General features: G+C 36.5%; 1 protein-coding gene, 1 long non-coding RNA gene and 1 pseudogene across 2 annotated transcripts; 2 read left to right on the top strand and 1 right to left on the bottom strand.

The window, feature by feature from the left end:
* Positions 1-299: 299 nt before the first annotated feature.
* LOC132624492 (LRR receptor-like serine/threonine-protein kinase FLS2) lies at positions 300-12,319 on the bottom strand. The gene is made up of 6 exons (XM_060339262.1): positions 11,214-12,319; positions 10,640-10,770; positions 7,509-7,653; positions 5,646-5,789; positions 913-2,706; positions 300-825 (listed from the first exon to the last, which is right to left on the bottom strand). Exons 1-6 carry the CDS (start codon positions 11,875-11,877, stop codon positions 479-481), a joined length of 3,225 nt encoding a protein of 1,074 aa, XP_060195245.1. The 5' UTR covers positions 11,878-12,319; the 3' UTR covers positions 300-478.
* A 1,441-nt stretch (positions 12,320-13,760) lies between these two features.
* LOC132625235 (uncharacterized) lies at positions 13,761-17,680 on the top strand. The gene is made up of 2 exons (XR_009576700.1): positions 13,761-14,014; positions 16,511-17,680. It is a non-coding gene; the product is annotated as an uncharacterized LOC132625235 (long non-coding RNA).
* Positions 17,681-18,744: 1,064 nt separating this feature from the next.
* LOC132625234 (GDSL esterase/lipase At5g45670-like) overlaps positions 18,745-26,497 on the top strand; it is a 29,189-nt pseudogene continuing 21,436 nt past the window's right edge.

Below are 26,497 nucleotides of genomic sequence, written 5' to 3' on the forward strand. Positions count from 1 at the left end.
AGCAACAGAAACTTGCAGTTACATCGTTTCAGTTGATTGATTGCCTTATTCAATTGATTGATTGCCTTACTCTTTCATTCCTATTGTACCTTCATTTGCTCATTGTCTTGGTCTACTCAAAATAGTTTCAAACACCTTTAATGTCTTCCTATAAATAATTTTGGTTTATATATTCTTCCCGTCAAGAAACTAAATATTCCAGTGACATTTGCTTAGAGTATGGATCAGCAGGACTAGTCACTACAAGCTGTGATGTGTACAGCTATGGTATTATGCAGTTTGTTGATCCTTAAATTAGCAACACATTGTACAGAAGACTCATCTCAACGAAGGACACTTACAATATCCACACAATCTCCTGCATAACATTTGCAGAACAATTATTGATGGTTAAAATACTAGTGAAATTTACAGCTTTGTTTTTACATCCCAAAAGGGATATGGAAAGTACCTGATGTCATATCATTAGGCCGTTCGATCAATATTGGGAAGAAAGTTGTTGCTTGATCTTTTCTAATGCTACTACAATATCAGTCATGTTCATCCTTTCAATTGGAGATTTAGCTGTGCAATTCATGGCTAACTCCATGATTGATGACACATACTGTAATTTTTCATTTAAGTTCTCTTCGTCTATTGTTAGTAAGTCAGCATCTATGATTTCATCCAGCTTATCATGAAGTGAACTGTGCACCCAGCTTCTCAAATCCACATCTCCCGTGAACATTTCATCATTAGGTTTCTTCTTTGTAAAAGTTTCCAGCAACATTATACCATAACTATAAACATCAGACCTCTTGGATATAAGGCCTTCCAATCCATATTCTAGAAAATAAAAATTAAAATACGTCACCAACTAAACTTATAAGGCGTTAATAAAAAACTTTGTTACAAGTTAAGTTAATAATTCACCTGGAGCAATGTAACCAATTGTGGCAAAGGTTGCAGTATGAGCAATAGATTCCTCTTTTGTTAGAAACTTTATAATGCCAAAGTCTGCCAGGTGGCCCACCATGTCTTTGTCAAGTAAGACGTTGCTAGGCTTCATATCACAATGAATAATAGGTACAAAGTAACCATGATGGAGATATTCTAGAGCAGATGCGACATCGACCATGACATTCAACCGTTGCATTATATTTATAGAATAATCTTGAGAATATAGCAAATTGTCTAAGCTCACATTTGGCATGTACTCAAGTACCAATGCTTTAAAATCTAAGTTACAACAGCTGCTAATGATCTTTGTTAGATTTCTATGACGAAGATTCCGCAAGATCTCACATTCTCTATCAAAGGTTTGAAATGTTCCTTCCGACTGCACATTGAAAACTTTAACAGCTACTATCATCCCATCTTCTAATGTCCCTTTGTAAACAGAACCAAAACTTCCACTACCTAGCAAGTTATTTTCATCAAAGCCATGCGTTGCTCTATGAAGTTCATAGAAAGAAATTCTTTGTGGTGCTACCTTAGGCGACCACTCATCTTCACCTATGACTAGTTTACCACGACATCTTATCAACACGAAAACTATTGCCGACGCAAGCCCTACTAAAGCGATAACTGAAGAGGCAACAATAATCCATACCACTCTTCTTTTCTCTGAATGAGGATGATTCTTTAAATTAGAAGGACAACCTGGGATATGCTTTTGAGTGTTACCACACAGTCCTTCATTCGACACAAAAGACTGGTAAGGGAGATCAATAAAAGGTCCTCCATTCGGAATTTCACCGTGTAACCTGTTGAATGAGACATTAAAAGAGTATAGTTTCTTAAGTGCCTCCAATGACTTTGGAATCACTCCAGAAATCATGTTACTTGAAATATCCAAAACTTCCAAATTTAATAGGTTTCCTATTGTCTCAGGATTAGATCCTTCAATTTTGTTATGAGCCAAATACAGTTGAATCAATCCCCGTAGACTTCCTAATGTACTAGGAATGTTGCCTGAGATTTGGTTCCAGGAAAGATCCAGAAGTATTGCAACCTTGAGGTTTCCAACTTCTGGTGGTAGTGAACCATTGAAGAAATTTGAAGACAAGTTCAGCTTCAAAATGTCTTTGAGGTTCCAAAGACTTGAAGGTATGCTAGCAGTGAAGTTATTGGAATCAAGATAAATCTCCCTTAGAGAAGTCATTTCCCCCAAGCAACTAGCAATGCTACCCCACATTTGATTTTGTGAAAAGTTTAGCATGCCCACGTTGGGTAGCTCACATAAAACAATTGGGAAAGGACCACTTATTCTGTTTGCATCAAGTGAAAGCTGCTGAAGTTTTTTCAATGAACTTATTGTTACCTGGACAATTCCAGTAAAGTCATTGTAATCCAGCTTCAAATAAGATAAATTTCTCAAATTTCCAATTTCATTTGGAACATGGCCTTTGAGATTACAGCCTACTGCCTCAAATGTTTGAAGAGAAGAGAGATTGCCTATGGATTTTGGAAGTATTGCATTTAGGGGATTGAGTGACAATATCAGTTCTCTTAAGTGTCTACAATTGGCCAAAGGAGTAATAAAACTCAACATTGAAAACTCACTGGTGAAGGCATTACCTTGCAAGTTGAGAATTTCAATAAGTCTCAAGTTCCTTAGAGAGTCAGGAATTGAACCTGTGAGTTCATTTGTACTGAGTTCGAGAACAGTAAGCTTAGACAAATTTGAGATGGAACTAGGTAAGACACCATCAATTTTATTTGCACCTAGAAAAATGCATTCCAAATTGGGTGCCCCGTTGTAACACCTCGTAACTTCGGACGAAAAGTTTGACTCATAAGATGGTAATATAATGGAACCAATATGAGGGTTATAGGAAGTGTTTTGAAAACCAATTAAGTCATAAGAAATGTCTTTGAGCAAAGAAAAGTTGGAAACCACTCTACGGGGCATGTTTGCAAGTGAGTTTATGGAAGGTCTTACTTCCAACGACCATAACCCCTCTATTAATTTGGATTTTGGGAAAACGTCCTTGATGAAAGTTGTAGCCCCTTGAAATAACTTTCCAACGGTATATTATGGGCCTCAAACGGACATCCGTGCAAAGAGTTATGCCCATTATACGACAGACTGTCCGAGCAGAGAATTTTGACGGACCATTTGACGGTCCGTATAACATTTTGACGGTCCGTAAAACATTTATACGGTCCGTCAAATGGTCACAGAGAATGATATTTTGAGGGTCAGTTTTACGGTTCAATTTTACGGTCCGTAAAACAATTATACGGTCCGTAAAATTGACTCAAGCCAGCGTAAAATGGTCACAGAAAACCATATTTTGCTGGGCAATTTTACGGTTCAATTATACGGTCCGTAAAACAATTATACGGTCCGTAAAATTGACTCAGACCACCGTAAAATAAGCACAGAATGTCCAAATCACTGGAATGGTTTTACGGTAAGTTATACGGACCGTAAAACCATTATACGGGATGTAAAACCCACCGTAAAATGAGCACAGAATGTCCAAATCACTGAAATGGTTTTACGGTGAGTTATACGGTTCGTAAAACCATTATACGGAACGTAAAAATGGGCGTAGAATTGCCCGATGGGTCAGATTTTAAGATGTTAATAAGAGACCCAAACCCATTTTTTTCATTCCCATTTCTCCTACATGACTCAAGGGTTCTCTAGAGTCATCCAAACACTCCATATGCAAGAATCCAAGTGAAACAAAAGATCCACTTCATCAATCCACAAAACTAAGTGTGAGAAACACATCAAATCCATTCAAGTCAAGAAACTCCATAGAAGGTGGAACTAGGGTTTTGTTCAAGTGAAGTATTTCAACTCAAGGCTTATTCCTACAATAACCAAGGTAAGTTTTATGATGTTTCATGATGATTAAAGTGTTGATAAGTTCTTGGGAGAATAGTAAATGGGTTTGATAAAGAGAATTATATGAACTATGCTAGGGTTTTTGGATTGTTGACTTGGGATTGTTGTATTCATATGGGTGATGAAGAATGATGTCAATTACATCTAATTGAGATTGTAGAATCAGCTAGAAGTAATAGAATGGGGATTGGGGGAAGAAAACACCATTAATGAAGGTTGTGGAGCTTCATGCCCACCAAGTGTTTGATAAAATGCTTAGATGAACAAAACATGGATATTGTTGCTAATATAGAGTCCCTATGACCTGTATTGCTATAGATTAAAGTTGAAGGGATTGAAGGACATTGTGATACACTCAAAAGCAGGAAGTCAAGGTATGTAGAACTTCCATCCACATGTGGGAATCTCTACGTTCTTCCCCATGATCCGTTTTCGTAAAATCTATGAAGTTCAAATCCTAGGGCATTAAACCCAACATATTGGTAGCCCGTAATTATGTATGTATGTACATGAATTTTGTATCTATGTTCGTCATTGTATTCCTAATATTCCATTACGGATATTAGGAATCCTAGCTAAATCCATGAATCATGAATTCTTCCTCATGTGTTCTCATTATGTTTATATGAAACTTTATGATTTCATCCAGCAAGTTACAAGCATGTTTTCAAGACAAGTATATATATATGATTTCGAACTATTGTTATTACTCATGAACCAAAAACATGTTTTGCAAGACTATGACAAGTTATCTTATGAAAATATACAAACAAGTTATGATTCATGAAAACCATGTACAAGCAAGTTATGATTCATGAACACTATGTACAAGCAAGTTATGATTCATGAACACTATGTACAAGCAAGTTATGATTCATGATATACCATGGGCAGAAAGTGCCACTATTTTACATGTTCATGTTTTGGGAGTTGCATTAATTACCGAGGAGGGCTTCAGATAGCCTGAAACTACGTAGCCACCGTAGGATGAGGATCGCTCCACCCATGTCCCGGACGATCTCTCATAATGACTGGACCCTTTCATATTTTAGCAAATCTCATGTTCCCTGGCAAGGACTGAGTGTCCTGCTGGCGGGATGCAAGCACCAGACCATGGATCGGTTATAAGTTATTGCTCTCCCTACTTATCATGTTTTTACTAATGTTATATATATACATATGTACTCATGCTCATGTTCATGTCCAAGTTTTTCAGTTTCAGCTCTTATCATGTTATTCCATGTCCCATGTTGTTTCTTTCGGTTGCTTTACATACCAGTACATTCAATGTGCTGACGTCCCATTTTATTGCTCAGGGGCCTGCATTTCACGATGCAGGTACTGATATACAGGACGACACATCTGCTCAGTAGGACAACATTCGTATCAGCTTATTGGTGAGCCCCATCTCATTCGGGGTTTAGTCAACTTTTGTTTTATGATTAATTATGCATCTAAAGGTATGTTGGGGGCCTTGTCCCAGTAAGTATGTTTTTCAGTCAGACTCATGATAGAGGTTTCATAGACTAGACAAGTCAGTTATGTCATGTCAGACATTTGGAGTCGTATAGCCATTTTGGCTCACTCATGCTTAAACAAGTATTTTATTAAGTATTATGACTTACCATGTTTTATAAAGGCTCATTATGCATTCACGTTATATTCCGCATATGTTATGTATCATGATGATTCAGCAAGCCATGTGGTTCGCTCGGTCACATGCAGTCAGGCACCGAGTGCCGTGTTACGTCCAAGCCATGGTTCGGGGCGTGACACCCGTTGCCTATATTGGAAGGAAGATTACCTGAAATGTGCTTTTGTGTGAGTGAAATAGATGCAAGAGTTGAGATATTAAATATACCAATAGGGATCGACCCACTAAAGTTATTGAAGTCCAACTTCAGCTCCAACAACTCTTGAAGGTTACCGACTTCATCTGGAATTACAACTGCAAAATTAAGCAAGATTACCATCAGTAGAAGTAGTCGAAGAACTAATATTCTGAAATAATTTTGGATTAAATATTATTCCATACCTGTCAGGTTATTCCAAGATCAAGTACGTTAAGCATAGTCAAATTTCCAACCTCTCTTGGTAGAGGTCCTTCAAGCTTGTTATCCCATGTTGACACCCAATTTTGTCCCTCCTTTATTCTAATTTATTCGTTCGGGCTTCTAAATTTATTGACGAGCTAAGTATTTTATTTTCACTACTATTTCTACTACCATTAATATCATTACTTTCATTTTCACTATTCTACTATCAACATTAATAGTATTACTTTATCACAAATTTTAAATGGTTCGTCATCGTTTCATTTTAGGATTTGTACGCGTTAAATTAATTTTACTTTATACATACTAATTACTATTTGTCTTCACATAATATATAGTGTACTAGTTATTAAGTTAAAAGCCCAAGAATAATTAAAATAAAGGAGGAAAGACCAATGTTTTTCAGCCAAATTAATGGCCCAAAATACATTATCATTTCCTTACCCATCCAGCTCATTATCTATTGAAACAAATCAGCCCAGCAGCCCATTTCCCCTCCTACCCGGTCCAGCCCAACCAAACTCACCCGACCCGGCCCACTATTTTATTCAGCTAAAACCTAATCCCTTCAACCAAGAGGAGAAAAGGCCATAAATAGTCCTTTAACTATGGGAGTTGGTGTAAAATGGTCCCTTAACTATACACTTACCGGTTTTAGTCCTTTAACTATTCAAAAACTTATCAAATTTGGTCTCCGTCTAATTTTTATACAAACAGCGTACAAACCCATAAACTTCCGTGAGATTAATGTTAAACCATTCCTCAAACCTCTCTCTCTCTCTCTCTCTCCCCGCTTCTTTTTCCTCAAGTTCCTCTTGTTAAAAAAAAAAAAAGCATTCTGGCACTGGTGTCGCTCTCGAGTCTCTGAAATTCGAAAAGACAAACTCAGACACACAATTTCTGTAACCATTCTTCTCAAACACTACTAAAAAATTGGCAAAAATCGATGGACTGCGTCGGTTATTTTTTGCGCAAAAATGCGCGAAAAAATGTTATTATTTTCTAAAATAAACCGATGGAGTCCGTCGGTTTTTTTTTAAAATCTTTTTATAAAAAAATCGTCGAACTCCGTCGGTTTTTAGAGAGAAAAAACAGTATAAATTAAATCAATGTAAGTATATGAACAAAGAATATCAGTGGTCTGGTGGTAAAGCCCTTTAATGCCAAGGAACATACCCGGGTTCTATTCCAAGTTCCTACATTTCATTCTTTAATTTAAAAAAAAAAAAAACCGACGGGAGTCCGTCGGTTTTTTTATTTTTTATTTTTCTTTACAAAACTAACAGACTCTGTTGGTTTTAACCGATGCAGTCCGTCGGTTACGAAAAGCGAGAGAGAACTCGAGGAAAAAAATTGAGGATAAAGAATGAACTTGAGGGAAAAGAAGGGGGGAGAGAGAGAGAGACAGGTCTGAGGAATGGTTTAACATTAATCTCACAGAGGTTTTTGGGTTTGTACGCTGTTTGTATAAAAAATAGACAGAGACCAAATTTGATAAGTTTTTAAATAGTTAAAGGACTAAAAATGGTAAGTGTATAGTTAAAGGACCATTTTAGACCTACTCCCATAGATAAGGGACTATTTATGGTCTTTTCTCCAACCAAGAGCCGCACCTCCTCCTTCTCTCTTCTCCCTCATCCCTTTCCATTTTCGACCAAAGCTCAGTTCCCTTTCAACAATGGCAGATCGTTGCCACTCCATTTTCGTGCAATACGCACAGCTTTCCCTCTTTCCTTTCTCTCTCCCCCCCTCTCTTTTCTTCAGCAAATTTAGCAAGAATCACAGAAATTTTCGTGAATAATAGGCTTTGCATGGTTAAATCGGGAAGGCTAATTAATGGTCCGTCACGGGTCCAATGTGGAAGAGGCATTTCATCCTATTCTTATTTTCTTTTTGTATTTGTTTCAATCCGAAACTTTAATGAGTTTCTTGTCCATTTTTGAATTCGAATTTTGCTTTATCAACCCTTCTGATTTTCGAGTACAAAGCTTTAATAGGACTTTTTGTCTCAATCTTCTTTGTTGATGTCATAAATCTGAAACTAACCCCAACGTTCGGATCGACACACATGGTTGACTCAACTTCGAATCGAGTCCAACATCCCGCCCAAAAAACGAGTGACGAAACCCTAGTTTTTCATCTACTATAAAGAGGACTTTAAGTCCTCAGCCGAAGAAAAAAAAAAAGATCCAAAGCATTTTTTTAACTGGCATTCTAAACTTTAAGATTGCTTAAAACATCACGTTCTGTCTAGGTGAACTTTAGCCGCGACTAAGATATTCGGTTTACCCAACTCTAGTTTCGAAATCGTTCGTGTATTCGAGAATAGATTCGAGACCTCTACACCAGTTTACTGCACCCGACAAAGGTAATTTTCCCTCCTTAGTTATTTTATTTGGTTTTTTTGTTTGATTATGTTGCTGTTTTGTTTACATTTTAATTAAGTTTGTAGTAGTAGGATGTTTTCCTGTTGTTACTATCAGTAGATTGGCATGTCTGTTTGCGATGTATTCACTAAGTATGTGGTAAAATGCTAGTTTACATGACATGTTGGTCAAATGAGTATGTTTGGCTCGATTGCTATTTGTTCAAGCCAAATAGGATTGTTAGGAATCTGTTTTCAATTACTGCTTGTTCACGTTTATGTTGATGCGCAATACTATCATGATGCTTTAAGTGTTTCATATAAGTTTAGTAATTACATAATGCCGTAACTGCCTGAGATTAAGGCCTATAAGAGATAAATCTGGTTCGATGTAGGATATGTATGCACATTCATGGTGATATTGTATGGCCTTAGTAATATTTTATCTAGTTGTTGTGGTTAGTAAATTTGCTAAACTGTGATGTAGTTGGCCTAATTTGTAAGTGTAAAGGTTTGGCCTTCGGTTGGCTCATTCATTAACCATAGTCCAAATGGGAATTAAACATCAGTCTCATCTAGTCTCCAACCCCTCTATTGTTGACACTCAGTTGGGACAAAATTGTCACTTGCATAGTTTTTTCCTTGCTGCTACTGTTGTGATCCGCCGAACCTGAATTCTGGCTGCATTTTAGTTACCATTTCAGCATAATAATTCGTGTATTTTGAAGGGTTCAGCTAGTCTACTATGAACTGTGGTTGTTTGTTGTTTGCTATGAAATAGTATTATTTTGATCGATGCTACACTTGATGATAAGAGGTTATTGCACTTTGTCATTGTTATGGCTATTTGCTGGTTCGAAGTATCATTTTTTAGGAAAGGTGGTTGCATTATTAGAACTAGTCTGGTCTCTGATGCCCATTTTGTAGAATAAATTTTATTTCATTTGGGTTGTGGTGTGTCCTTAAGGGCAGATAACTTACAGTCCGAGAAACAACTTGCTGTTATGAATTTTGAGACCACTGTGTTGCTGTATCGGACTGAGCAACTTCTATGTTCTGACACCTATTTTGAAAAAAAAAATCGCCACTTATGGTTGTTGTATTGCTGCCATTTTATTGCTATCCCTGACAAGTAAACCATTTATAATCTGGATTGGGTTTTTGTTGTGTCATGAGAATTAACTAAAACAAATCAGTACCTACGTGGTTAAGTTAAATTCATGTTATGTATGCATTTAAAACCATGATATCTTCGGGTAAATTTCCTTGTCACTAATCTTTATCTTTTTCTTTACATGTACACATCGGAGAAAAATAGAGTCCTAATTCGGGACTCATCATCTGCCGCATTCGGTGTTGGGCCAAAGCCCAACGAAATTTTCTTCTCGAGTCATCCTCAACCCGCAACATACAAAAGAAAAATTCTTGGGCCAAGCCATGTGGCAAAAGAGCCGAATGCAACAGCCTTTAAATGGGCTAGGCCCATCTACTTTCTCTACTCTATTCCTTTTGTATATTTGACTTGTATGGATTGACTAACACTTTATCTTATTCTTGTTCTTTCTTAGCTTAGATGAATCCTAGCGGGGTTTGTAGGAATTCTAGTTTGGAAGATTAAGTAGGTTTGTTTAAGACTTAGAATGAGTTTAAATGTTGATATCTATAACATTTTGGGCTACACGAATGATTTCCCAAAAGAACGCCAAGAGAAAATAATAACTATACTTTCCAAACAAATCATGTTTATTTCAAAACATTTTAAAATAATGAAGACTTGAATCATTCCTTTTCATACATTAAAATCCTCTCTCCGATTTCCGACGATTTCATCATATTTTAATAACGTAAAACTTTAAAACTTTATCGAGATCAATCTTACAATGATTCTTTTAATGTGTTACTCAGTATAACTTATTTTCTTCAAAGTATTTACAAAACGTTATACATCCTGCACCTTCTCAGTTTATTTACAACTAAGCTCTTTTACACCAATTATTATTTTTCTACAAATCCTATTTTAAATAGCATTACTATATGTCTATCTATAACTTTAACAATTCTTATAAAGATTTTTTCTTAAATATTATAAAATTTTACATTTACATTTTAGCCTAATTAACTTTAAGTCCGGTAGGTTAACCATTTTTAATGGATCTTAAAGGGTGCCTAATACCTTCCCTTTAAGTTAGTTGAACCCTTACCTAGATTTTTGGTTTCGTAGACTTTAAAATAAAATCAACTTTAGATAAATACTTTAAATAACCTTAGGTGCCCTAATTCACCATAAATAATTAGGTGGCGACTCCCTTGACTTTAATTAACCCCGGAATTACCAGGATGTTGTAAACTATTTTGACTCCGGTTAAAATAGGGTATAACATCCCAAATTGATAAAACTTGAAGTGATGAAATGTTGAATATGGTTAAAGGGATTAAGCCTATTAGTGCATTTTTTTCTGTGCCCATTTGTTTCAAATTATGAAGATCACCAATCTCATCAGGAATTGTTCCTGTCAAATTATTAAGCAAAAATGTCAAATAAAAATCCTAAGGAGCTGTGTGCAAAAATTAACTATATTTTCAGAAATTAAGTTGAACAAATCTCAATTCCTCTTTAAATAATTTATCATATATCTTGGACAGGTATAAGCAAAGGTCTACTTTATGATGTAACAAATTCTCACACCAGGTGAAAAGCATATATATGCTTGTTTTGGAGAGGAAAATTGAATACTTAATCTCGATCACCATCTAGTTAAAACTAAAAAGGGCATGCTGTGTTCAACACAGAACAATATCTTCAATATTTACTATGTTGATATTGTTAATAAAGTGGTTATGAAATACATGAAAAAACAAAGTTGTTGATCTTGCTAATTTCTCTCTTTGTATTACTATTTATTTATTTTACTGGAAAAGGAAACTGTAATAAGCCCGTTTATGCATGACATACCTTGTAACTTGTTGAACCCAAGAGTTAAGATTTGCAGCAGTTGTAATTTCCCAAGTTCTCTTGGAATTTTTTCGATAAAGTTGTTTTGCAACAACAATAGGACTTGAAGTTCCGAGCATTCTGATATGCTTCTTGGTATCTCTCCACTTAACATGTTGAAATTAAGTCCAAGCCTTTGTAATCTTGGAAGTCGACGACACAAATCAGATGGAAAATCACCAATTAAACCAGCATTTATGAGATCCAAATATTCTAGTGTCGAGATGTTGAACATGGAGAGCACATTGGAGCCATTGAGTTTATTGAATCCAAAACTCAACCATTTTAAACTCCGAAGAGTGGCTATTCCTGTTGGAATATTTCCTTCCAGATTGTTGTACCTCAAATTCAAGAATCCAAGATTCTTCATGTTAGAGATAGGAGGAGGAATGAACCCACTGAAACTATTGTTTTCAAGAGACAACATTTGAAGGTCTTGAAATTCACCCAAAAATTTAGGAATTTGTCCAGTGAAGTTGTTGAAACTAAGATTAATAATTCTCAATTTTCGCAAACGAGAAAACTCTGGTGGAAGTTCACCATGGAAATTGTTGTAGCTTAGATCAAGCGAAACAAGAAAAGAAAGGTCACCAAGTTGTGGTGGGAAGGTACCCGAAAATCCCATGTCTGAAATATTCAGTACAGTAACTCGTTGATGACGAGAGCCACAAGTGATTCCAATCCAGTTACAAACAGAGGTTGATGAAGTCCAGTTTTATGAAAGAATCTGATAAGGGTCTAAAGTAATTTGGGCTTTCAAGGCTAGAAGAGAAGTTTGATCAGTGCTAATATTCAAGGCTAAGCAAGTTGCTATAACGTGAACAAATAACAAAAATGCTAAAAGCTGAAAAGAGGAGTATGATTTCCTCATTTTCTTTGAGCGAATGGGAGAAAATGTTGTTTATGATTATTGCATAGATTGCAAAAATGTGGCGGTATATTTAAATACTTGAAACATGGATTCACATCCCAGTTGGATAAAAGACACAGAAAAAGAAAGAAACAAGCAAATTCCCATTCACTTTGTTAGTAGGGTCTCAATTTTAAATGTGAAAAGGGTGATATGCATTTAGACATTGATTGCTTAGGAATCAAAATTCAATTCAAGTAGGGCCATATACTAAATAGATAAAGCTATGCAAGTGTTAATTCCCCCCCCCCCCCCCCCCCCAAAAAAAAATTCTGTATTCACACCCATGACCCATCCACAATACCAACGGTCAACTGAGGCTCTGCTCAAAAGAATTGATCAGATTATTTCTTCGAGTAAAATACACTTCCTTTATGCTGAAATGTCGATCAACTTTCATCTTTCCAGATTTCAATTAAATAAATTGTTTAGGCTGATATTTCTAAAAAAAAAAAAAACACATTTTGATACGAGTGTACTTTGCAACTTATAATTCCTTTTCGCAGTTTTTAATAGTTAAATTGTAATTTTAAAAAATTGAATTCATCACGTTTGATTGGAAGAGAGAATGGATCAAATTAGCACGTCGAAAAAATTGAGATGGAGTAGGAACTTTTTTCTTTTGAGATGAATGACTAATTCATACTTCTGCCCAGTTTGTATACTGTCAAGTTCTACCAAGTGCCTTTGGATGGTCCTGCCGGACAATATTTTATTTTACAAAAGACCTTTGAGTTTAATTCTAAAAGCAATGTAAAAAAAAAAACTATCTAAACTTTAGATTAATAGTGGGACATCTAGATTTACTGTAAATGTTTATTTATCATTGTTGCTAGTTCAACATGCTATTATATACTTAACCAATATACTCCATTACTTTTTAGAAATAAAACTACTGATTTTGATCAGCTTCTATTACAGTGGGCAACCATGGTTATTTCCCTCAACTTAATTCTTTGAACCTTTTTATCCATTCAGATTGACTTCTTTTGTGGATATCAAGATCCACTAGATTTTATATAATCATGCCAACTTTTCACTTGAGTTTTGAGCTGATGATTTCTCTATATAAAAAAAATATACATTTGCTTAAAGCGATCCATTTGCCTTCGGTGGTGCCATCCAATTTTGAAAATTTTGGTACCGAAAAAGAAGCCAAGTTGCCAACCACGCTTAAATTCCTACACTATCATCATCTTCTTTGTTTTCATTTTCCCTTTAATAATCCAATATATAAAGTTTATTTGTCCGATTAATTTGAATTCGCACTCGATCAAAGACTATTGGTTAAAAGTGAAGACATCATAACCAACCCATGACATCTCTCGTTGATCCTCCACTAGCATTTACACTTTAGCTACTCCATATTGACTTTCTTTATTTAGAACAAATTTTTTTTTTTGGTCATTTTAAATGATTTTCGCTTCTCTATTAGGAGTCCAAATCGCAGGGTTAATTACGCAAATAGTCATTTAACTTGTACCATTTTTGCAGTCAAGTCACTAAATTAAATTTTATAAGTTAAAAATCATTGAATTTTCTCTAATTTGTTTGGAAAATGACTAGCGGAAAACCCACCGGACCATATATAACAGAAATGCTACTTGGCATTCCACTTAATTAAAAGATGCCAAGTGCGTTTCCATGTCAGCCCCACATCATAATACCGTAGCATCTCAAAGACTTTCCACCCCTTTAAAAAGAGAGAGAGAGAGAGAGGGGATATAAGAATCTTTCCCCGGAAAATAGAAAATAACTCCTACAATCCCATTGACTTAAAGGGGGAAGAATTTGCTATGCTAAGCTCACCAATGTGGAAAAAAAGGGACTAACAATATAATCAGCATTCAAGGTAATTTCTTGTAAAGCTTCAGTTATATTAGGGCCACTATATTTTCTGCATACAAATTTTTTGGTTAGTTTTCTGAACGAGAAATAGAATTTTAATTTCCCTTAATATTAGAAAATGCAGAATGCAAGACAAAATTCCAATATTTCGATTCTTGCCGAAGAGATTATTGGGGATATTTTCTTAAGATTACCTGTTAAAACTCTCTTGCCATTAAAGTGCGTGTGTACATGCTTCATTTCTGTGCGTCTCAAGACATTTAAATCAGACCCTAATGACCATTATATCCTTATACGAAATCCAAGCTTCCTGATAAAGCTTACTGAACCCTATAGGTCTGATTATTCTGTTGTAGGCTCAATTAATGGCTTGGTTTGTCTTAGCTCTAGTTCTCGTAAATTAATTTGCCTATGGAACCCTTCAATACATCAATTTAAGTTGCTCCTTATGCACAGTATTAAGGTTCAAAGGACGCGTAAATGTTATGTGAGTGTGGGTTTTGGGTATGAAAAGAATTCTGATGATTACAAGGTCATGAGGATTACAAACTATTATAAAGGTTGGCAAGGGACTATAGTTGAGGTTTTCTCGACCAAATTGGAATCTTGGATAGAAGTTAAGACCGATGTTCACTTAAATATGACTACCTGTAGTTGTGATGCAATTGTTGAAGGGTTTACTTATTGGGTTATAAGAAAGACGAATGAACCTGATAAAACTGTTCTTGCCTCATTCGATTTGAGGAGCGAGACGTCCAGCATAATTCCAGTACCGGAAGTGTCGGTTGCTGAATCTCACAGTTTTAGGGCCATGAACTATCAAGGGTCACTTGCATTGCTTGCATACTCTTCACACGATGAATTCAAGAAGTGTCTTGAGGTTTGGGTGATCGAAAGTGGTAGCTGTGGAGAGGGTGTATGGCAAAAGAATTTCACCTTTGGCACGGGTTTCGATTTTTCTACGCATTGGGGTCTTACCAGTGGAGATATAGTAGTTGAAAATTCTCCAAACATGCTGTTCTTGTTCAACCTGAGAACAAAATAATGTAGGATAATGGGAACACGTGTTATTCATTCTGTTTTCAACTATACTGAGAGCCTTGTATCGGCTAAGGGCTTCAAGCCTTTGCCCCCATCAACATATATTTTTGGTAACAAACTGATGTATTACCAGGGAAAAGTTTTTACAATTTGAGTTGAACCCTCTAGAGTTGGACAGTAAGCCCCAACTTCTAGTACACTTGAACAACCAAAAAAAAAAAAGTCTAGAACAGCAAACTACATTCTACTACTTACACTATGGATAATAACTAAGTTCTTGCAACATCTTGTCTAATCTAGGCTGCTTCCCTCCTTTGCAATGCACATCTTGTATAATCAACTTTATAATCACATTCTCAGTCTTCTTCTTGCTTTGGAATACTCTCGTGTTCCTCTCTTTCCACAAATAGTAGATGCAACCAGAGCAAGTCATTCTGTAAATTTCTGCTCTTGCACTACTCCCATTAGCATGTTTTCTTGCCCAAACTTGCTCCTGTTCCCATGCCAGCACTGGTCTGTTGATATGCTGCCATTGTAATAGTTTGTGCCACACTTTACCTACAAATGGACAATTGAAGAATAGGTGTTGCATAGTTTCTGGGCTTGATTCACAAAGTGGGCATGTTGAGCTACAGTTAACAGGCCACTTGATCAGTCTATCCTTTCTTGTCAATCTTCCATGAAGAGCCAGGTAATGAATAAAGATCCATCTTGGACAACCTTGATTGTTACATAGCAGTTTTTTCCATAAAATCTATGGGTGCACTTTCCTGATAGAGTACTCGATTGCAAGAACTCGGCTATAGTATATCCTGTACCATCCAAGTACTTATGTGCTTTAAGTATCTTCCTAATGATCCATGAAGCTTGAGGTGCTACTGTTTCCCACACTTCATACCCTTTAATGTAATAAGCATGCACCCACCTTATCCAGAGTTTATCCTTTTTCATACAGAGGTTCCATAAGTGTTTGAGTATGGCAGCTCTATTCCAAAGTTGTATATATGTGATGTTGAGTTCCCCTGCTGACATGGGCATGCATAAACATTTCCTATGATAGTACTGTATCTAATATATCATAGTTAACTTAGGGATTCAAATGTGTAATGACTGGCCTCATTATGGTCTATGATATGCACTTTTATGTTGCTATCTGTAGTAGGAAAATTAATCAGTTTAATGTGCATTTTGTCACAATTGTTGATATACAACATGATAGAATATCCAATGATATAAATGCCTTCTAATGCAACTTTTTCTTCAATATTGTGAGAAGACAACTATTTTATATTAAATTATATCTCCTGAGTTTAGTGTTTTACTTCTTTGAGTAAGATAGGCAAGATAATTGTGACTAGTAAAACTTGTAGTGTTCCAAGTGGCATCTCGGTGTTTGTGTAAAATAAACTAAAGAAGAAGAGATCCCAAGATTCTTTGATTAATATGCACTTTCTTGCAGGGTCCCATCATCGAGTTTCTCAGATATTACGCTGGAACTGGACAATAAGCAAGCTTCACGATATCTGTATGTGTTCATACCATCCGAATTTCCCATTTGCCAGATGCTCCTCCAAAGCTCAATGTTAACACTTGCTGCCTAAACGACCAACACTCGTGGCACTTGCCTATGGCATGCAGCATTACAGGCCCTAAGGATTTGGTGACACATCCCCACTTAAACTGGTCACAATATCCTCACGTACCGACCATGTCTTTGTTGGCCTCATTTCGCTTAGAAGGTTTTTCTCTCTTTGGTAGTTTCTACTGTAGATCCTTTGGTAAAAGCATGGAGCACCTATTTAGGGGCGACATCAAACCAACCATGTTCTAACTTGCTTATTTCAAGGCATTCTGTCGCTCGGTACCTATACTCAAGCGGATATTCATCTTGAAGAAATGTCTCTGCTTAGGCATATACTCAACTTAGTTCTCATGTGGGAACTTTGCTTGGTGAATGCTCATTCCAAGCGCTATCGCAATTTTCAATCTTATGTTTGAACTTTGATTTAGGAACCTGTCCTAAGGTTCTTTAATTTTTCTACTATAAATCTTTATTTTTCGCCTGTATACACCAATGCTATATGGATGGGGCAAGAATGTTGCAGCATAGTCAGCAGTATACATCTGAACAAGAAAAACAATACGATGAAAATTTATATGTCGATGTGAGGCATATTAAATATTAACTGATTCTGGCTTAAAGACAATATACCAATTGTTGGTCCGGGAATACCAATCTATCCGGGCACCATATTTCTGTAGCTGTTTTCTGGTAACCTTGTAGATTGCTGCTGCATTCATGATTCATCCCTACTCTTTCAAATCTTTTACTACCCCGCTCCTGTCAACCAAAATTACTTACAAGGGTAGTGGGGAAGCTAACTTGAAAATTCTAATCTTTTTTAATTTTCATTGTTTATGGTAAGATATGCAAAGCTTACTAGCTATGTTCTCCAGTATGAGCTGTGTAAACACAAAGATGAAGGTGTCTTATTCTAAAAAAAATGATGAATGGTGTCCTGCTTTTGTAGTGGCAGAGAAGTTCACACATCGGTGCATATGTAAGATTCTCAGTATTAAACTCATTGTACTATACAGATTTAGATATAATATTTGTTGTGATTATATATATTTCGTGTCAAAAATTATGATTTCAGATGAACCCCTAGCCAAAAGGCTACATCCACCCCTGGCTGCAGGTGTCAGTGTGTGCTCTTCTTGATCAAATTTGGTTAATAGTTTTTCATCTTAATTTTTAACATCACTATGTGTTTCTTTTGTTATAATTTAAATAATCAAAGTGATATTTATTTTATGGACCAAGATGAGTATGCTATTGGACAACATGAGAGAAGCTTCATGATATGCCAAAGACGGATAGTCAGGTCACACATCAAAGGAAAATAAGAAAAAAGAACTTGTTGAAATCCAGGTTTCTTTTCCTTTTATAAAATATTCACTAAATATTTTTTTTATAATATGGAAAGATCCCAAACACATGCCTTTGATCTATGATTTTGTATTCTATCGATATCATCATATCAGCCAAGAAATCAAATAAATTCTATTTGTCAGCTGGTTTTTGGCATTTTCATATAATAATTCATGTCAACTCTTAGCTTGTCGATACTACTGCAAACAAATTATTAAAGACGACTCTCTTTTATTTCCTTTTAAGTCTAAAAAGTATGGGGGAGTGAGGGGTTTGGCGGAAAGGATGGCTTTTAATCTTTTCCTTTAATATAGCATGCATCACAATCAATTTATAATAATATGTAATTACTTCTGCCAAAAGCGTAATAAAATGGCAATATTGTAGAAGGATCAAAAAGTGTAAACAGTTGAAACTAGAAGGTTATTTCTGTCACTTCAGACAGTTTCAGCGTTAACTAACTTTCTGATTAGTTGGTTAAAGTTAGTTAACTTCCTAATGTTAGTTAGTTAGTTAGATTACCTTAATTATAATCAGTAGCTAATCTCCTGTATATATACTGATGATGTACTCATTCTACACAGATTATTGAATATATATTTCTCTTTCACTTTCCATATAGTCACTTATAAAAAATCGTCCATTTCTCTTTCTCTTTCCATATAGTCACTTATAAAAATTCGTCCATCACCATCCACTCACCTATATATCTTCATCAGCTCTTTCTTCTTTTCTTCTATATTCCAATTGTACCATAGTAACTAATATAACTTCCTTCTTCTTCTCATTCTCCTTAAATGGCTTGTTATGTCAAGATAGTTTTCACAATATTTCTATCTTTGAACTTGAAAACATTTATCCAAGGTGCACCTCAAGTACCATGCTACTTCATATTTGGAGACTCATTACTTGATAATGGAAATAACAACGACCTCCACACAACGGCAAAGGCTAATTACGCACCCTTTGGGATTGACTTCCCTAATGGTCCTACTGGTCGATTCACCAATGGACGCAATCGGGCAGACTTCCTAGGTACTGACCTCTCTTGTTACTAATTAAAACTTCCATTCCTATTGATTTCTCTAATGTTTCTTTACTTGATATTTAGTCTTTGAACCACAAAGCTAATTATTTCAACCACCTTAATTTCGTTTAAGCAACTAGTTTATTTTAAAGAGAAATAAAAATGGAGTATTTTTTTTTTCATCAATCAACCACTCTAACTGAGTGGCTACTTTATTGATTTCATCTAATCACAAAACAAAGGAGATCAACCTCCTTGTACCTACCTTGTATGGACATCCCCATACTAAGGGAATTGTAGGATTTCTGATAAGCTTACAAAAGTATGTTACAGGAAGAGTAGAACCTCTTCATCTATCCAAAAGGCATTAAGGAACATCAAAAAGAGTAAATCCCATCTAACCTCCTATCTATATTACAACAGTTTGAACTAATATTATTCCGGAATGTTGGCATCTGCATTCTATCCATATTCATTTCTCCTTTCACTTCTTTGGGAAGATTATGAAATTCAGTTATCCAAGTGATTGAGTTGCAGTTTAATCCCCAGTTAGATAAACTGTTAGCCACTCTATTGCCTTCCCTATAACAATGAGCTATGCTCCATCTATCAGCCTGTTCCAGAAGCTTTTTGATATTCAAAATAGTGTCCATGATGTTCCATGGGGGGTTGTATTCATCCATTATCCAGTCTACTAGCAGCTTTGAGTCACTTTCTATATCTAAGCATTTATATCCATTTTGCATGCACCAATCAATTCCAATTTTCATAGCTAAAGCCTCAGCCACACTGTTGGTAGTAATTCCAAAATTTATTCCATATGCAGCAATCAGAAAGCCTCTATGATTTCTTATTACACCTCCACCTCCACTATTGCCTGGGTTTCCTTTTGAGCATCCATCAGTGTTTAATTTCACGCAACCATCAGCAAGAAAAGACCACTTAACAGGGAAGGATTTGATACATGTTTTGGCCTGTTCTATGATCCTAATGAATTGCATCCAACTTAGGTAAGGGTTCACATTTTGGAACTGTTTATGAGTTACCATCACAAGCTGTTGATATATTCCAAGCTTGATCTTTTGAAAAGACATTTTTTTATCCTCAAACCTTGCTTTGCACCTGCTAATCCATATCTGCCAGATGATAATCCCAGGTAGTACTTGAAGGACCATACTTTGGATAGGATTCTTGCCTTTAGTAAGCCACCAATTAATGACCTAGTGTCTTAAGCTGTTTGAATTCTGAAAAATCCCAAACCATTGTTTGAAGTGACTCCATACTTGTTGACTAATATTGCTTTTATAAAATAGATGTTCCACATCTTCTTGATTATGACTGTTGACACCCAATTTTGTCCCTCCTATATTCCCATTCATCTCCTTGGGCTTCTAAATTTATTAACGAGCTAAATACTTTATTTTCACTATTATTTTTTATTACTACTACTATTAATATCGTTATCCTTCTTATTACTTACATCTTCACTATTTTACTATCAACCTTACTAGCATTACTTTATCACAAATTTTAATGGTTCGTCATCATTTCATTTTAGGATTTGTACTCGCTAAATTAATTATAAGCCAATACTTTAGTAAGTCCTTTACTTTCTACGTATTAATTACTAATTGTCTTTACATAGTATATATTGTGCTAGTTATTAAATTAGAATAAAGGAGGAAGGATCAATACTTTCAGTCAATTAATGGCCCAAACAGTCAAGCCCACTATCCGTTCAGCCCACACCCGCCTTCCACCCGATCCAGCTCATTTTCTTAAAACTCATTCATCATCTTTCAACCTTAAACAAAAAAAACAAAAACACGCCGCACAGCTCCTCTCCCTCATCTCTCTCCCCTTTCAGGCAAATTCAGCTTTCACAGCCATGGCAGGGAACTTGACCATTCCATTTCCGTGCAACTTTCGAATATAGTCAACATAAGAGGTCAATAAATTGTTAAACGTCTGATTTTTCTACAGTAGAAAATTGAAAAGCAGAGAGTGAATCTCAACTCGTGACACCCCTCTATTTACCCTCAAATGGCTATTTCTTTCTTCTCTAGTGCAAAAATCCTTTTCTCCTCTGAACTTTGACCACAAAAAGTAAAGCTTTACCAAATTTTTTCAAACCCGTGACACCCTTTTTGACATTTTCGAATTTGAAATTTAAATATCCAAACCCTAGCCTTTGTCTCCTATAAATACTATCTTACATCTTCAGCAAAGGGAGGATTTTTTTTTGGTCCGCAGCTTATCCCTAAATTTCATACTACTTAAGTCATTTTGATTTGCTCTTGAACACTGCCCATAGATAAGAATTTCTGGTTTGTTTCAATCCGAGATTCGGAATTGTTCGTGAGTAAGAGAGTAGATTCGACGCCGACGACCCTGTTCATTGCACCACGAACAGGTAAAATCTGATGCTATTTCGACTTATTGTTTTGTTAGAATTCCGTTAGTATAGAAAATCATGTTTTGATGTCTTGTTGTTACCATTTCACTCAAATCTGGGCTTATTGGTACTGTTTAGATTAGTTTAGATACTAGCGCATTTTATATGCATGTTATTACTGTTTGACCTTGTTCTAGCACTTAATGTTTTAGATTAAATTCTAAGTATGGAGTTATATGATTGTCATTTTGGTTTAGTCTAATTAATTTCAGCATGTACTTATGTATTTGTTTGGTTTTAGTTGGTAAGTATGTATTAAGCACATTGTTTATGCTTAGGACTAGTTAATCGGATTTGTTTAAGTCTAACTGCTAAGATGTCAGTGAGCATGTATACCTGCGTTTCTTGGATTAGTTTGATTTGTATGTATGAACATGTAAATCAGTTAAGTTTCAGTCTAACTGGCAATCATGTGTTGATATAACCTAAAGGGGTTAAACATTAGTGTCAACCCAAGTTCATGCCTGCTTGCGTAGTGTTTGCTTATATGTGCTTGTGGTTTGTGTAATCTCATGTTTGTCAATCTGATTACGTAAAAGCATGCCTTACAGGGGTGAACCAAGTATGCAACTAATTGTTTTTCTCAAGTTTGGTCCTCTGTTAGTTGAAGTCGTCCCTTTAAGTGCATAATGTGATGTAAACATATGTTACTATAGTTCAGTGGATAATTTTAAGCTGAAAAAGAGCATTTTCTGCCTTACTTATGATTAGTATAGATAAGTGATTGCATTAATATGTCCTGTGCTACTGTTATGCATACACAAGAGGGTGTGACATCCAAACTGTGATTCTAAATATCTCCTTTAGCCTGTCTGTGTTGGAGTTGTCGGGAAATTATTTGTGTGATATGGTTTGTGTCCTCTGTTTGCTTAGTTGAACCACTGAAATAAAGTTAAGGAATTTAGAACCCTAAAATACTGATAATCCTTTGTGCTAGGTTTTTAAAAACAAGGCAAGATAATAGACTGATGATATGAGAGAGTCCTAGCCAGTATTAACAATATAAAGAAAACTATGAGGCTGTCACCTTTAACTTGCTGCTGGCCCTAATATTGCCAAATCTCAGAATAGGTTCAAAAGAGTCTAAAGCATTTAAAAGCTCAGTTTTAGCAACTTTAAACCTATACAAGTGACCTGTTGAGTCTGATCATGATGTTTGAAGTTCTTTATTGATGAAGCATGCCAGCTGTGTGCCATTTGATCATTTCTTAATAAGTTGGATCTGTTTGTACTCACCTGAGGACATTGTATAAACTGGATGAATATACTCTCTTGTGGAATACTTGTCTGGATCTCTAAGAAAGGGAGGGATTACTGCATCTTACTAGTATGTCTAAAAGAAATGTCACAGTCCTGTCTTATTTGATCGAATGCTGACTGTTTTATGCATAAAATTGTTCATGGCTGTTGGTTAGACTACTGTCTGTTGGCACCCCCCATTCTGCTTAATTGCTAAAAAAGAGATCCAACATGAATAAAGAAGTATATAGAAAGATTATCATTTCACTTGTTTTTGAACTGTCTCATAAAATGCAGTAGTGAAAATAAAGGATCAGATCTGTAAGGCATCTCGTGTTTCTGCCTGTCCATTTTTTTTACGACCTTACATTGCAAGTGTGTTGTTGTTCGATTATGTTTATGTATGTATATGACCAGTATACCTTAGTTGATACATTTATGGGGAGATTAGTTGGTCATTATGGATTAAGCTTGAACCCTCCCCGGTGTTAGCCATGCCTGGGATTCATGAAATCCCTTGGAACTTGTGCAACATCGGAAAGACGGTGTCACGACCCGGCTAGGGGCCGCGACGGGTACCCGTGCTAACCACCGAGCACCACTCGTTTTACTACTCCTTAGCCTCTTTATCAATCGATTATCCACTTCATAGTTAATTTATAAGAAAACCATTTTCATTTGGAAACAAAAGCATTGTATATACTTGAGCCCTATAGGCTAGCAAAATAATACATATACGTTCATACATACAAAAAGACCCTTCCATGAGACCATACAACCCACATCGAGTATCTACGAGCCTCTATGAACTGACACATATACAACTGTACACAAAAGATTGTCATAGGCACCTCCGGAGCAATGGAGGGCTTTTAATCGGCTGGCAACTCTAGGAATCTGGAGCAACGTCTCCTCCCTGCCTACCTGTGGGCATGAACACAACGTCCAAAGAAAAAGGACGTCAGTACGAACATTGTACTGAGTATGAGAGGCATAAACAATGAAGAAAGACAATGATAATATAATGTGAACGTCAATATGAAACATCTGAATCTGAATGGCAATCATAAAAGGAGTATTGCATGTTGTCCTACTCATACTCATCATAATCTCATATATGCATAGTATGCAAGCTGCCCGTCCATATCGAAACAGTGTGATAATCAATAACATTAGCCCACGTCCAGGCCTCCCGCGTCCGGGGTACCATCTCATGCCGCCCACTAGTGGTGTCTGCCCATGCCAAAAGGTCATGGTGTATCCGTATAGCTGCCCGCCTTGGCGGTGACTGCCCGGCCAACTAGGCGCGGTGTAATATGATCATGACATGCTCATCAAAAATACTTGTAATAATATGCTTATTATAATATGCTTATCATAATACATGCATAAGACTCGAGATCAACTATACTCTATCGGGGTGACGTAAGGTCATGATTTCTCCGATTTCATTATGGAGCAATTATTGACATTCTGCCTCACCTTGAAGGAATTAGAACATAAGGTGAGTGTAAGCAATAAATAACATCACTATCAATATGGCATCATCATATCATATCTCTTATCTTATATAGACATTTATGAATATAGGCTTCTAGCTTTCCGGAAAATAGGAACTCATGAAGAGGAAAAGAACTTATACTATAGGATTCATGCCATTGGAAAGAAAGGACTAGCCTCACATACCTTTATCGTTTAGCTAAGCTATCGGTCTCTCGTTCACCTCCGATGTTACGTCGTCACCTTCATTAAAGAATGCGAGGTACATTAGCTAAATAACTATGAGAACGCGTCGTTTTTTCTAGGAAAAATTGGGCAGCACTTCCTTTGTTTATACTACTTTTCCCATGTTCTATATCAACTCCCAACATTCCCAATGCTACTCACAATATCACAATCAACAATCATCATCTATGTGCATTTAGCAAAATCCACCATTTCTCTCCAATTTCATCACATTTATGGTTATAGGTTCGATATCGTATTTTCTCACGTATCACATTTATCTCAGGGTTTACAAGTCCTTTATAACCTATTCATACTCACAACACCCTATAATCCATAATTCAATTCAACTACTAACCAAACATGACACTATTCACTCTTGAATGACCCATTTGCTATGCTTCTCTACAAGTCGAGTACCTTAACCTTCCAATATCTTAAACAACATGTAATAGTCATGAAACTTACCTTGGATGATGGTTGGACAAGCCTTGAGTGGATTTTTCCCTTCTAGCACCAAAACCCTACTTTCCCTCTTTGGATTTCCTTGAGGAAGATGAACCTTACTTGTGTTTCATACACTTTGATTCATGGATTTGATGTTGTTAATCTTGGTTTCCCTTGATTTTTCTTGTGGATGAAAGTTTGGAGAGGGTTCCAGAGGTTTTAGGACTAAAATGGTGGAAAAAAAAAATGAGTTAGAACGAAATTGGGTCTATATATAATTGTCCAGAAGATTCTGGACTGGCACAACATGCGACACTATGTGCGAGTCGCATGTAGAACATGCGAGTCGCATGTAGAACATGCGAGTCGCATGTTGTGTCGCAGGTCATGCCAGTTGATCAACTCTCACTGGCACAACATGCGACACTATGTGCGAGTCGCATGTCGAACATGCGAGTCGCATGTCGAACATGTGAGTCGCATGTTGTCGTCGCAGGTCATGCCAGAACGTGGTGAACTATCTGCCGTAAAGTGGCCATAACTTTTGATCCCGATGTGCTGTAAGGGCCCACCACCTATGGTTGGAAAGATATTTCAATTATCTACAACCTTTAGACTGTGGTGTTTTTCCCAAATTCCGACTTAAAAATGGAGTTTTGGTCCCTACAAACCAGATCCTCCGAAAGTGTTTCCTTAACTCGCCCTTTTTGGATGGCTTGTGCCCATATTTGGCTTGTGGGTACTTCTTGAAACTCACTTGGATCCTAATTACCAACATAAGGGGCATTATAATTCTTCTCCTAAATATCTTTAAGACATCGCTAGTTCGATACTCGAAATTGTCCTTCGCCAGTCGATCCACTGTGCGCGAACGAAAATTTTCCGGGGTGTAACACTCTCCCCCCCCCCCCCCCCCCCCCCTTAGGAACATTCGTCCTTGAATGTTAAACGCTCGGGAATTCTACGAAAATTTCGCCAGAGTTTCCCCTGTACTATGACACTACTAACCTATCACAACAACCCATAATATCATCGCCTCACAGGGCTACATCACAATAGCAACATATTTGTGGCCACACACGACCAAAATCATAAAAATTAGTGCATACATACCTTATCTCGTTGGCGTTTCGTCTTGGATTTCTCCTGGGGGTTGGAATAAGTGAGGATACTTTGACTTTATGCTCTCTTCCGCTTCCCAAGTCATTTCTTCCCAGTTGTTGTTCCGCCACAGGACCTTAACGGAAGCTACCTCTTTGTTTCGAAGCTTTCGCACTTGTCTATCTAAGATGGAAATAGGCACTTCTTCATAAGTTAACTTTTCCGTTATTTGCACATCATCTATCGGGACAATCTTTGTGGGATCTCCAACACACTTGCGGAGCATTGAAACATGAAAGACTGGATGGATTTATTCAAGCTCTGAAGGCAACTCTAGTTCATAGGCTACCTGTCCCACCTTGCGGATGATTTTGTAGGGTCCGATATACCTCGGACTTAGCTTCCCTTTCTTGCCAAATCGCATCACCCCCTTCATTGGCGACACTTTCAAGAACACCCAATCATGAATCTGAAACTCCAAATCTCGTCGGCGGTTGTCCGCATAGGACTTTTGGCGACT

This window comes from Lycium barbarum, chromosome 12 (genome assembly GCF_019175385.1).
Source record: "Lycium barbarum isolate Lr01 chromosome 12, ASM1917538v2, whole genome shotgun sequence".
Lineage (NCBI taxonomy): Eukaryota > Viridiplantae > Streptophyta > Magnoliopsida > Solanales > Solanaceae > Lycium > Lycium barbarum.